The sequence below is a fragment of the Sinocyclocheilus rhinocerous genome, unplaced genomic scaffold, assembly GCF_001515625.1.
Source record: "Sinocyclocheilus rhinocerous isolate Xijiao unplaced genomic scaffold, SAMN03320098_v1.1 scaffold769, whole genome shotgun sequence".
NCBI lineage: Eukaryota > Metazoa > Chordata > Actinopteri > Cypriniformes > Cyprinidae > Sinocyclocheilus > Sinocyclocheilus rhinocerous.
In genome coordinates, this window is record NW_015636562.1 from 553224 (window position 1) to 567428 (window position 14205).

Consider the following 14205-nt stretch of genomic DNA (forward strand, 5'->3'; position numbering starts at 1 on the left):
TCTTCTTGTCAGTCAGCTCGACTCACTCTCCTCACTGGAGAAACGAAATCTGATCTGTGTGATGCGACTGTCGTTCAGCACGCTGCATTGAGCAGCCGCGTTCAGTTTTTAATTGTGTCTGTTCTTTTACTGAACTAAATGATTTTTATTTCTATAAAAAACCAAAACGACGGTGAGTGTCGGTGACGCGGTGGGCAAGTGACGTAACTGCGGCTTAACACCGGTATCACCGTCAGCACCGTCTATCACGGCAAGCCTACCACTTTGTTGGAACCACAACTGTTTCTGAGGAACTACATTGTTTGGTGGAAGAATACTGTTTTTATTTATATAATTACTAAAGCAAAAAGCCTCAAGAAGCCGTGGTTTACAGTGAATTTATAACAGCTAAGGGGCGTTGTTAGGTACGACGCGCGAGTGCCTAAAACCCCCTTAGCTGTTATAAATTCACTGTAAACCACGGCTTCACGGGGCTTATTGCTTTTATAAAATGGTTATTCCATATACATAGCAAATAAAGTGTAATGATATAACTAAAACCACCAAACAATGTAGTTCCTCAGAAACAGTTGTGGTTCCAACAAAGTGGTTGCCGAGCAACACACAGAAGTAAACAAAGGTGTATGTTTGTAGTGTAATTTACAACAGCTTCGAACGTGGCTCAACCAATCAGAATCAAGGACCGGAATGGTTATTCCATATACGTAGTAAGGTTTCACAGAATAAATCAGAGCAAATAAAGTGTAATGATATAAATAAAAACCACCAAACAATGTAGTTCCTCAGAAACAGTTGTGGTTCCAACAAAGTGGTTGCCGAGCAACACACAGAAGTAAACAAAGGTGTATGTTTGTAGTGTAATTTACAACAGCTTCGAACGTGGCTCAACCAATCAGAATCAAGGGCCGGAACAATTCGTTTTATAAACTTTATTTGCTCTGTTTTATTCTGTGAAACCTTACTACGTATATGGAATAACCGTTTTATAAAAGCAATAAGCCCCGTGAAGCCGTGGTTTACAGTGAATTTAGAACAGACCGGCGATCCATTTTTGGTCATGACCCACTAGTTGAGAACAACTAGTGCAGACAATTTGGGTTGCAACAGAGCGCAAAAGAGGGTTTTCGAAAAGTATCCAATTCTGATAAATAGTCACAACCAGAGCACTGAAAAATAGAGCTCTGAAAAGCCAAACAACAGTGCAACTTACAACCAGAAGTCTTTGTATGTGCGAGTGGAGGCAAAAAGGGCATTTTGTTTGTGATATCTCTATACTATACTACTATATCCACTTGAGAAATACATATACAGAACACTTAAAAGCATTTCTAGAAAAATAAGTCATTGTCAAACACCTAGGTCAGGCAGTCTTTAAAATCTCAGACTAATTTTGGACTGTAATGTCTCACCGGGAGGCTGGACGGGCGGTCCTGCTGAGTAAGACCCATGTCATCGTGGTTTGGTTTCCCAGACTGGCCCCTGCTACCATATCCCTCCTGCAGAGTCTCCTATGGTGAAAAGAGTTTAATTTAACTAAATTAAACAAGAAAAATAAAACAATCATGCAACTATTGAAGGGCTCAAACTGCCCAGATAGTTGTGTCATGGTACTGTACATTAGCAGGCCTCGATTCACACAGAATAAGGTAATCAGACAGTTGCAGACAGCATGATGACACCAGCCCATAATTTAGCTTCATCCACAGACTTGTGATTCACACAAGCAGAATGGGCTGTTTACGCAGAAATGCTGAGGCATGTCTAACGGCTGAAACGCAGACTGTGCACTGATATCAACCGTAAAAGTACGCAATCCGCTTGAGGGGATAAAAAAATGCATTACAGCAATATATTTAATGGCCCTCATGCCAATTCTGAATTCTGAAGGCTGAATGTCCAAATAACTGGATAACAGCACTATGAGACGTGATACTACAAAACTGCAAGAAAGATATTAGAAAAATATAGTAAAAACAGTAATAATGTGAAATATTATTAAGTTAAAACAACTATTTCAATCTGAATACATTTTCAAAATTTAATCAGGTCTTCAGTGTTGCATGATCCTTCAGAAATCTTTCTATTAAAATGATATGGTGCTCAAGAAACATTATCAAATGTTGAAAACAATGCACAGCTTAATATTTTTGTGGAAACCATGATACATTTTTCAAGATTCTTTGATTCATTTTTTTAAGCATTTATTTGAATCAGAAATGTTCGTAACATTAAAAATGTCTTTCTGAGGGTTTGTCCACTAGATTGTTTATATTTCATTGCTACATGAACATCTGTGTTCCTTTGTACTTTTCTTCCACAAATCTGGAGCAGCACTTTACTCTGTACACTTTTACTGTACATTTTGTATGTTGTTAACATTCATTGATAAGAATAAATATGTCTTGATCAGCAAATCAGCATATTAGAATGATTTCTGAAGGATCATGTGACACTGAAGACTGGAGTAATGATGCTGAAAATTCAGCTTTGACATTACATTTTAAAATATATTAACATGTAAAATAGTTATTTTTATATATTTACAATATTACTGTTTTACTGTATTTTTGATCAAATAAATGAAGCCTAAGTGAGCATAAGAAACTTCTTTAAAAACAAAAAAAAAAACTTCCTAATTATTCCAAACGTTTGGTATTAAAACCATAACAGCCATAAATTCCAAAACACTTTTGCTGTAAAATTATAGCCAATATGGTAGACATTACTGACAAAACCTGTGTCAGCCAATCAGTTTACCTAACTGAAAGCTGACAAGCAGAATTTACAACTAAGTGTCAAGAAAGAAATTAATACAAATCTGTGTTCTACAGAAGGAGAAAAAAGTAATTTGGGTTTGAACTATCCCTTTAAAGTCTATAGCAATCCGGGCCCAATATCCCAATAAGACTATGGGTATCACGCCAAAAGAAAATTTATCACAGCATCTTTTGAGGAAAAGTGGATACTTGACTTTCCTCAGCAAATACACTTCAGAAAAGAAAACAGACTTGAAAAAAGGGGTTGAAAGTGTTCCAACTAAGGTCGCCCTGCCTGCAATTCACTCATGTATACAAACATCACCAGAACTCCCTCCCCGCTCACTTCATTCAACAGTGGGAAAAAACACTGGGGGGCATTCCCGAGCCAAACGGAGCTGTATGTGTGTGTGTGTGTGTGTGTGTATTGACTCTGGGTCATGGCCAGGCCACACACACAGACGGCTGTTTACAGTTGGGCCATTACATCACTGCTCAGGCATGTGCTGATTCAGAACCATAACAGATGCTTAACGGACAGCGAGACCTCCGAGATTCACAGCGTCACAGGAAAACTATGTGATACCTCCCGTGTGACACATGCTTTTTCTCTCAAATTCACTTTCACTATGCCATTTAGCGCTGTCACAGTAACAAAAATTCCAGTAGTCGATAAAACTGTTGGGAGAATTTTACTACACTTGATATATAGATTTAAATAGCACCGCAAAATGTCCATTAAACGTACTCCTAGTTAAATATTAATGCGTCGCATTAAATTAAAACATTACATGAAACCTTCATCTGATTGAATGCTAAATACAGGTGTAAAAAACAAGGGTCCAAAACATTATAAAATTGTCCCAGTTTAACCACACGTCATCAAAAACACGTGACCAGACACAAGATGCGTCATGGACAACAGCAAAAGACTGCATTCTCGCCTGTTAATGATCCACTGCACTAAAATAAGGCTTTTAACAAGGCTTTTGTTGGTTATGTATGGCTTTAAAAAAATAACCTTTCAAAAAAAAAAAAAAGATCATTTACAGCATATCACTGCACATCAGTCATAGAGTCCAACTATTAAAGTCACAATGAAAATAGTAGAATCACATATTTTCTTTCGTATTGTGACGTACATCTGAGTACAATGGATTATTGAAAAAGAAACAAATGTAGGGAGGGCACTTGCTTCTATGCATCAGTTGTTGATTGGATTTTAAGATGTGGGCGTTGCATTCAAAAATGAATACGAGCTTGCAGTCAATTATGGAGAGGCGGGATTTAAGCAAAGTAAATGATTGGAGAAGATCAGCATACAACACCGGAGAGAAGTCTTGTTTTTTTCACTGGAAGATTGAGTTATGACATTTTGATTAAACACAAATAAATTACAAATATTAAATTATACATATACAAGGATGAATTGTTCACAATAAGACCTATGAGTTTACAAAATAGACAGTTAACATATTAGGGATTGTATATTTAGTAGAAGGATGCAGTTGTTTAATAAAATAACATTTTAACTAGGTTGTGTGATCACCTATAAAATACATTCAGTTCTGTCATGACAACTCTCGGAGGGATAGCATGGTAATGTACATGACAATGTTAATGTATTTGGTCTTGGCGGAATAGATCTGCTACGCTGCTGCTGCGGCAGAGACAGTACCGAGGCTTGCTACTGCCAATACATCCACAACATGCTGCTGTGAGCATGTAAGAAATATTGCTGCTGCAAATATAACATACATGAAATAACCCCCATATAGCGTACATGAATCACCTCATAGCAGATCTATACAGGTGGAGCTGGGGAAGGTGGAGGGTTTCTGAAGCAAGCTGCAACTGCTACGGCAAGCGCTAGTCATATATTTGAATGTTGAGCAGCGAGCTCATTGGCTACAGATACAGGAGAGAACCAATCAGCTGTGCCATGTGGCAATGATGTCATTAGGTCAGATTGAGTTAGACCTATCGGACTGCGTCATCTAGAGTTTCATGCCAGAACTATTTATGACAATATTCACAATCAACTAAAAATAATAAGAAGAGTAAACTGAATTCTTTATTGGTGTTTCATCTATGTAGCTTTTAGGGGAGGGGGGATGGATTTTTCCCTTCTCTCTCTCTCTCTTTTTTCTGTTTATGGATGTTTGATAGGCTTACAAAATAAAAACATAAAAAACATCAATGGAGTAGCTCCAATTGCCTCAGGAAGGAGTTTTAAGGTCAATATGTTCTGATTTGAGTCAGAGCTTTCTGCTTCATTTCTTCATATAATTCATGTTTTCTTTAAACCGAGGGTCTGTGTTGAACGAGACGTGTTTACACAGGGTGTGTCTAGATGAAAACGTCGCTGTAAGAAGACAAACGCATCTGAGACTCGTAAAACTCAACATGTCCATGAAAACATCAAATCCATCTTTTTATGGTTTTTGAGGCCCTTGTGGCTCCACGGTTTCAGCACAATGATTAACGGATCGTTCTTTGAGCTACAGATAAAACGGAAAACATCCCTTCAGTGTGATTAATGCGCTATTGTAATGGCTTGTCTGAAGTTGCATCATCCCTGAGCAGTTTGATGTTTAGTTGGCATATTGTCTCTTTAAAGACAACATGAAACCAAATTTGACAGTATTTACTTTCTTAATAAACGTCCCTGGTCTTATTGTGCCTGATTCATCGGTGCATGTTATTGTAATTTTCCTAATCTTTCATTAAAACGTAATGCCTTTCTCTCCCCAGAAATTACTTTTTTTTCTGCTGATTGTCCCCAAGGCCATGAGGGAAGAGAACAATAAAATTACCCAATAATATCATAGTCATCTAACAGTGATCCTTTCAAATCCCAAATTGGTCTACTAGAAAGTGTGAATGCTGTTTTCATGTTGTCTTGCCTTTAAATCACACACACAAAAAACCTTGTCCTGAAACCAGCCAGACTTTTATAAATGGTATGGTCAGCAGATGCTGCGAGACTGGGTCAGCTAGATGTACCTTTCATGGCCAGCACATGGTGTTAATTGACGATATAAGCCAAGCGGAGGAGAACGTCAGGCTGGGAGTCACTATGAGACCACTCTGTGAAGCTCTAATGAAAGCCAGCGCTTTGATTTAACGGCTGATTTTAACCAGACTAAGGACGGTGACTCCGGGGATGATGAGGAGAGCTTGTTTAGCAGCTAACATTAAACAGCCTTCAGGCGATTCGGCGATGAACCATCATTTGAACGCCGCATCCTAATTCACATACTACATCCTAAGTGGTATGTCAGATAAAAAAAGTGTATCACAAATCACATTATGTTGAAAAATGTATGCAAACTTGCCCAGATGGTTTCTTTTTGAGTCGCCTTTTGAGTGAAGGGCATTTACACTCTAGAGGAAAGTATTTAACCACTAGAAAAGGCTAAAAGCTGGGTCAGTTTGAAATCAAGTGGGAATACAGTGATTTCTGAAACCATGACTGGACTCGTCTGTATGAAATTCTCATTGGTCAACAGGGATTGGTTTCATCAGCCGTTCTTAAGTTATTACTTAAAGGCAGGGTATGTGATTTTTCAAAAACACTTTAGAAAACTGATTCGGGCCGAATAGCAAAACAAACTTGTAGCCAATCAGCAATAAGGGGCGTGTCTACTCGTCTCGTGATGTGGAGGAGAGAGCTTTCAGTGCATGGGACGGACATTAGCTGAGCCGAGCGACAGAAAGATTAGAGATGGCGGATAAAAAACAAAAGAGGAAAACTTCTGTGGAACGATAAGGCAAGAAGTAGGACCCGTGTAAATATCGGATCAGCTTTCCAGCGCTGTTTAAATCGTTCCCTGTCCACTATATAGTGCACTACGTGCCATTCACTGTACAGAAAATACTAATTCTGTGGACAAGTGACTGATTTCAGCCGCGGCTTCAGCGTCTATTTTATAGTGTAGGGGGCGGGCGCTTCGGATTCTAGAGAGCATTTGATTGGACAGAAAGTTTGATGAGAAGCTGAAGTACGATGTGACGTCAAAAAAATTGTTGAGCCGTTTTGGCAGAAGTGACGAACTGCAAGCTTTGAATGCTTATATCTTCTAAATGCGAATGTTGTCACTGTTTTGGAGCACACTGCCTTATAGATAACCTTAAGACTAACATATTGATACTAACACCCAAAAAACTTTAATTTTGATTTCATGGGGACTTTAAGGCAGAATGTAGCTAGAATGTAAGCTTTGTAATGCAAAGCTATTTTGAAATGCTGTGAATTTCAGTTTATCCTCAATTCTAACTTATTTTGCCTCACGTAACTAACGGTAAAATTTTTTCCACTTAAATACGCTACTACATAACTGATATAAAAAAACATCAGAAATTACCTTTGTTTGCTATGTTGTCATTTTATTTCACATGCACAACTCAGACCGATGCACACAGAGGTGTGGTTTTTAGGTAGGGTTTGTGTTGAAGAGTTGCTAATTTATTCACATAATAAAAAATGATATTCATTATACTCTCTCTCTTAAAGGGTTAGTTCACCCAAAGATGAAAATTATGTCATTAATTACTCACCCTCGTGTCGTTCCAAACCCGTAAGACCTTTGTTCATCTTCAGAACACAAAATATTTCTGATGAAATCCGAGAGCTCTTTGACCCTCCATAGACAGCAAGGGTCCTACCACGGTCAAGGCACAAAAACGTAGCTAGGAATTGTTGAATAAAGTCATTAATTTTGTTTTCTTTGCACACAAAAAATATTCTCGTAGCTTCGTAAAATTACAGTTGAACCATTGATGTCACATGGACTATTTTACTGATGTTCTTACTACCTTTCTGGGTCTGGGAACATTTCAGTTGCATTGCTGTCTATGGAAGGTAAGATAGCTCTCGGATTTCATCAAAAATATCTTCATTTGTGTTCTGAAGATGAACGAAGCTTTTACGGGTTTGGTACGACATGAGGGTAAGTAATTAATGACAGGGTTAACTATTCCTTTAAAATGTACTCTTGGACCGTTACTCCTGGTCAGAGGTTTCGGTGAAAATTTTGTTTATGCATACTTTTACATTTCAACTAAGTTTAATGGTGCGACACAAAAATATTTTGTAAGTTTGTATAAGTTGTAACTTAGTGCCCCTTTACAACAAAACTAGGCTAAGTTGTAACCTATGCACAGCTGGTGCAACCGGCTCCGGATGTCTACAAGTGCACTGCAGCAAAAGTTTCCTCAACTACTGGCTGCAGGTTGGAGCGTTACTTTTGCAAATCTTTGCGTTTTTTCTCTACGTCCTTGTAAACCCCCAATAAAATCCATGGACTGGCACCATTCCCTGGCATAAACTCCAGGATGGAAGCATCCTAATACTACCCCTAATGTTGTGACAGCTCTCTCCCACTCAAGTCAATAATTAATAAATTTAAATAAAACGAATTTAGATAAATTTAGAATTTAAATCAAATTAATTTAGCTGGGTCTGGATCAGTGAAATGTAGACGGAATTTTGTGAAGGTTAACAGAATTTGTATATTCTGGTGGCAGTTTTGTATAGCATTACACTTTGATATTATAAAATGTTCAATAAAATATGTTTGGAAAGCGGTTATTTAGGATTGGTTCATTTGCTAGCTGGCATAATAGCTTTATTATGTTGTAGGATGTTTTTTATTCATTATAACCTCTCTACTCCCGTATTCTATTCATCGCATTTTGTCAAGCCCAGTTCTGCTTTCTTTCGCCTGCGAAACTTTGATGAGCAACGGTGAATGTAACCACAGCTTAAAAGAATGTACTTTCCCTTCATCAGTGGATAACAGCTTGTAGTATTAGTATGCTAATTGGGATACAGCCAAGTTCTTAACACTTTGGAGTTCAAAGTTCCGCCTGAAGAAAAAGACCTGAAAATACGGCAGCTCCAAAAGTCTGAGACCACAAGTGAAAAGGCTTCTGTCTTGCATTCTATTCTAACTGAATACAAATTTTTCCATTGCAAATTGTTTTCAGTGTAACAATTTGAATAAAAAGTTAAACTCAAAACATCTTAGTATTTGGGTTTTTCCCTTTTTGCTTCAATGAAAGCTGCATGAACTTCCTTTTGTCCAAAGGAGTTCACATGACCAGTGCCACAAATTTTCTTATTTGATTAGCACTTGAATAGTATTTATTTCGTCTTCAAGTTAAGTAACTTTTTTCAGTTTAAATTGAAAATTCCAAAACTTTCTCAATGTTCTCTCAGACATTTAGAGCCCACTGTATCTCTCCCACTTGCTGCAGTGTTTCTCCGCCCCACAATCTCTTCTGTCACAGAGGAAGAAAATGAAACCGTTTTTCTCAATCAGCCTCAGTGTCATATAAGAGAAAATGAAAATAATGCCTTTAAGGTCCAGGGAATAAACAGAGAGTGTGATAGCAATATGAGGCGCACGGCAGTGCCGTCCTCACTGATATTACACACACACACACCCCTGAGACATCCACTCAAGGCCAGTTTCTTATTATTGCTTTCTCCAAACTACTGGAGTGTGTGTGCTGCAGCCTGTTAAGAACAAGCTGTGTGTAATAGAAAAAAGACTAGAGAAAAGCTGTGTTTCTCTAGATACTCAACCATGTGAGCGAGAGAGAGTGTGTGAGAGAGTAAAAGGGGTGGAGCTAATTGCTATATTGTGCAGACTTGAAATATAAATTGAATTAAATTTTTTATTACTTTAATGCAGAAAAATCTCATTCTTGACGCAATGCAAAAAAATTGCATCCTCATTATGCATTACAAAAACATATTTACATTTATATTTAAATATAGTAGTAAGGGTTGTACTGCCTTATGTTGGTATTAATTAAAAAAAATTAAAATTGTGTGATTTTTTCACATTACAGTAATGAGAATGTGGGGCTGAAATGAATTGTCATGAAAGTACTTAAAGGTCCCCTGAAATGCTTAGAAACACGCAGCGTTACTCTATGTGTTGACGTCATTTTAACTGAAACAGGAAGACCCCGCCCCGCCCATTTTTAAAATAGCCAATAGCGTTCGCTTATATCACAGCTTGGGCTAGAGCCGTTCAGAGCCGTTGCATTTTGATTTCATGGGGACTTTAATGGTCCTAAAAGATAGTCATCATTTTCTTTATGCTAAATATTCTTTCTTTCTTTCTAAAATATTTCTAATATATGACATTCAGGAGATTATATCAATAATTTCCAAAGCTCAGCGTATGTCAGGAATACTGTTGTGGCACACATGACTCAAAAGCTGATATCTCATTGGTCAGAGAGTTTTTCCCCACAATGCAAACTTCTTTTTAAAAAAAGATCTAGTGAAAATCCTTTTGAGGGTCTTCAGATGAGGACAAGGACCCTTTAGTACCGATTTAGCAGCCTGAATGCTTACCTGTTGTGTTGGAGCGCGCTGCTGCATGTAGTGGGGTTGAGAGGGGGCTGCAGACTGATGCTGTGGAGGACTGAAGTATGGGGGCTGACCCTGTTGACAGTAGCCGCCCATTCCCTGTGGCCCATATTGAGCCGGCATCTGCTGAGCAAGACAAGGACAAAAACACTCACAGACAAACATTCTCAAATGCTTCACATGGCATGTCACGGCAAGAAGGACGATTATTATTCATCTGTGAAGTATTTTAAATGGTGATCCACCCCGGAACATTAACGGACTACTTTACAATGCTAATCCGATCTGAAACGTCTCTGTCTGGGGCGTGACATCTCAAGTCAGGAATAAAAGATTCTCACAGTGCTGGAACAGGCGGTGCTTGGGACTGACAACCACATTTATCAACAGGTGTGACTACCAAATTACCCTGTACTACATACAGGACAGAAGCGGATCTAAACAGCTAAATCATCTAAACAGACAGTCCACTCTAAAAAAATAAAGGTTCTTTATTGGCATCAATGGTTCTATAAAAAAAATTTAAAAATACATAAATATCCATGGAACCTTTCAAATGCAGAAAAAGGTTCTTTATAGTCAAAAAAGATTGTTTAGATTTCTAAAATCTTCTTCAAAATGGTTCTTTTAGAAACTGTTCACTGAAAGGTTCTTTGGGGAACCAAAAATGGTTCTTCCATGGCATCACTGCAAAAACACCCTTTTGGAACCTTTAATTTTAAGAGTGTAGAGCTGTCAATGCAGCTTTAAAAAAACATATACAATACGTATGTGCCTTTTGATGATATTTAATATATTGCTCAGTGTCTAAAATGTTTTTCACCCTGAGGAACCATCATTTTGACAAGAAAAAGCCACTGTAGCCAATTCACATTAAAATGTTTAATACTTTAAAAAAATTAAATAAAAAAAATCAAATACAGTATAATTCTAGTTAAAAATAAATCAATGCATCTCAGGGATTTCCATGAACACACCTGAGATGATGCAAACTGATGAATTGATTGAAAACTCTGATTCAGTGACAATGACAGTTTGAAGACACTATTAAAACATCTGATCACTCATGAGTCATGAGACAAGGAAGTTGACTGTGAATCGAGACGCTGAAATACCGTATATCATGAGTTGCATGTGTGTAAATGAGGAAGACGGCGCCGTGTTTCACTCTGAAACCAGCAGTGCGCATATTTATGTGCCTGTAAATTGCCAAAATTGAAGCTGGATAGTTTCATGTTAGAAAATGAAGAAATTAAAATGTAAGTACTACTATTCTAATTTTACAGTTGTACTATAAATTAAAATGTCATTTTTTTTATTAAATACTCGTTTTGTTTACAATAATAGTATTATTGCATTTTATTTAATAATGATCACAATAAAAAAAATCCATTATTTTACAGTCAGTCTGATGAAATGGTCAAAAAACAGTGGAAATGTGACATATAAAAATGTCCTCATATCGCAGAAAAATAAAATATGACGTCAGGTTTTCCAATATCATTGAGCTCTACTGTGCAGCACTTTGTATTGTGTCTTTAAGGATTAAAATTTTATTCCGTTGTTTTTTAGCAACTCCTGCTGCTTTTATTCTCTTGGATTTTTCCAGCCAGACACTTAGGTGTTTAGTCTTGCTTTCCAACCAGAATATGCTGCTATTTTCTGTCATTTTTCAGCTTGAGAGAGATTGACAGCCCTAGCATTAGTGATTGACAGCAAAAAAATATCCCGCTAAGTGCTTACATCAGAAAACAGACATCTATTTGTCCACAGCATTGCTGTTGATACAGCCCATATGAGTTGTGCATCCAGTTGAGAGTAGGTCTACAACTACTAAATGATAATAAACGATAATTAAAATAATCAACAACAAATTTGGTAGTCTGTGTCTGCTGAAAAAAAATCCACCGGTCATATAATTTCACAATGGCGAATAATGCATTCATGTGTACAAAACGAATTATGAACAATAGCATAGGATATTGAGAATGTTTTATATTAAGCACTTCAAACAAAAGTAGTTTACTTTACCAGTCAGGAGCTTTGACTAAATATGTATTTTGTTAAAATATTTTTAGACACTGAATGCAGGTTTAAAATTCAACACATAACACAAATAATTGTGCTTTTATGAGAGCAGTCACTGTAAAGGATTATGGGAACGAGTGTGTTCCCTCTAACAATTAACATTTAGTCTGTGCTTTCATTTTTGTTTATTATAATTTTTAATTTAGTAATATTAATGTCTCCTTTAAATGTTAAGTAATCCTTTGTTTTTTGGTTTAGAATGTAATTTTATATTTGAACCCTTTTTCCCCACATATATAGCATCATTTGCATAGTATAGCATTATTTGCAAAGCATTTTTTTCATAAATAATGCATAAACATTTATTTATTTATTTTAATTTTTAATTAGTAGGTTTTGGGATTTTTCATCAAATTAATCGACAGTCCTAGTTGAGAGTCGCTGGTTGTCAGTCTGTTTTAAAACTAAACTGTGTCTGAACACATTCATATTTAGCACTCCAAACAGGACTGACAACTGTATTCTGCTGCTGTGTGAACGTAGCCAGTGAGGGATGATGGGAGACATCTGATCACCGAGGGTCCCCGTGGGTGTGTTAGTGCTTTAGTAATCCACAACTGTTCCCCCTCCTCTGATTCCCGACAAGCTGTTATTGTGACGCTCTTATGTAAGAGCTTTTCAAGGCAACAGCTGCCATTGGCACGCTGTCCTCCCATCTGAGCCCCCCTTCATCCACTGTAATTCTCATTTGTCATTCATACCAAACAGAAAACAAATCCACGAACCATGATGATGTGTTTTTCCCGCTCATCTCTCTAATACATGCAGAAGTATGTCAGCGACGGTACGTGCACATACACTCACGAGGCTCAGATGGGAATTGTATTGAGAGCTGTGTTCTCTGAGCTTCTTTAATGAGGAAACGTAAGTCAAGCAAGGACAAACCCTAATCTACACTGCAAAAATAATTTCCTCAATCAGTTTTCCATTAGAAAGTAAGTCGAAACCATAGCCTTGTGGGCAGCAATGCCTTGGGTGACCCGAGTTTGAGTCCCGGCTTGAGGTTCTTTGCCAATCCTGCTCCCCTTTCTCTTTTCCTGTTGCTTCCTGTCTCTCTCTCCACTGTCAAAGTCCAATAAACATATATACACACACACCCACCCCCTATCAGTCAAAAGTTTCATATAATATATATTTAGTATATCTTTTGTTGATTTTGATTGCTTCCATTGTCCTCATTTGTAAGTCGCTTTGGATAAAAGCGTCTGCTAAATGAGGACAATGGAAGCAATCAAAATCAACAAAAGAGCAATGATATGCAAGTGCTACAACAAGTCTCAGGTAGCTTAACACAGTACACGTAGCAAGATTTTTTAAATTTTTTATTATATAATAAATAAAAAGAAAACGAATAGAATAGAAAAAGAATAGAGTAAGCTAGTGTTAGAGGCCTTTTTTGCTTTTGTTAATTGTATAATAAATAAAAAGAAAACAAATAGATAGAATACAAAAAGATTAGAAAAGCTAGTGTTAGTTTTTTTAAAAAGAAAACAAGCAGTAAATGAATAGAGTGCAAGTCTAAAAGGGACAAGTTTTTTTTTTAAGAATAGAATTAGAATAGAGAGTGCTAGAGTTAGAGGGTCAAATAAAGATAATCTAAGTATAACCTGTCTTGGCAAGGTTGAGTTGAAGGTGATAGTCCTTCATCTAGCAAGAAATGTCTGTTAGACAAGCTGAGATGTGAACAGCTATCATCAGATCATCAGGATGGAATGAGAGGTAGAGTTGAGTGTCATCAGCATAGCAGTGATGGAAGGGATGTGTTTTTAGCTGATTCTTAAAGATGGCTAAGGACTCAGTTGCTCGGATTGAGTTGGGCAGGTCATTCCACCAGGAGGGAACATTTAATTTAAAGGTCTGTGAAAGTAGATGTTCACTTGCAGAACGCAAGCTTCTAGAGGGCACATAAGTCTGAAGTAATGAATTTAGGTAAATGGGTGCAGAGCCAGTGGTAGTTTTGTAGGCAAACAA

General features: G+C 37.3%; 1 protein-coding gene across 5 annotated transcripts in view; it reads right to left on the bottom strand.

The window, feature by feature from the left end:
* arid1b (AT-rich interactive domain 1B) overlaps nucleotides 1-14205 on the bottom strand; it is a 95143-nt gene that overhangs the window by 65198 nt on the left and 15740 nt on the right. For 4 of the 5 annotated variants that reach the window (XM_016562560.1, XM_016562563.1, XM_016562561.1 and 1 more), the window contains exons 3-4: nucleotides 10132-10272; nucleotides 1410-1508 (exon numbers count right to left, since the gene is read on the bottom strand). In XM_016562560.1, the coding sequence (XP_016418046.1) occupies nucleotides 1410-1508; nucleotides 10132-10272 (240 nt within the window). The remainder of the gene's footprint in view (nucleotides 1-1409; nucleotides 1509-10131; nucleotides 10273-14205) is intronic. The other variant, XM_016562562.1, reaches the window with a different exon arrangement.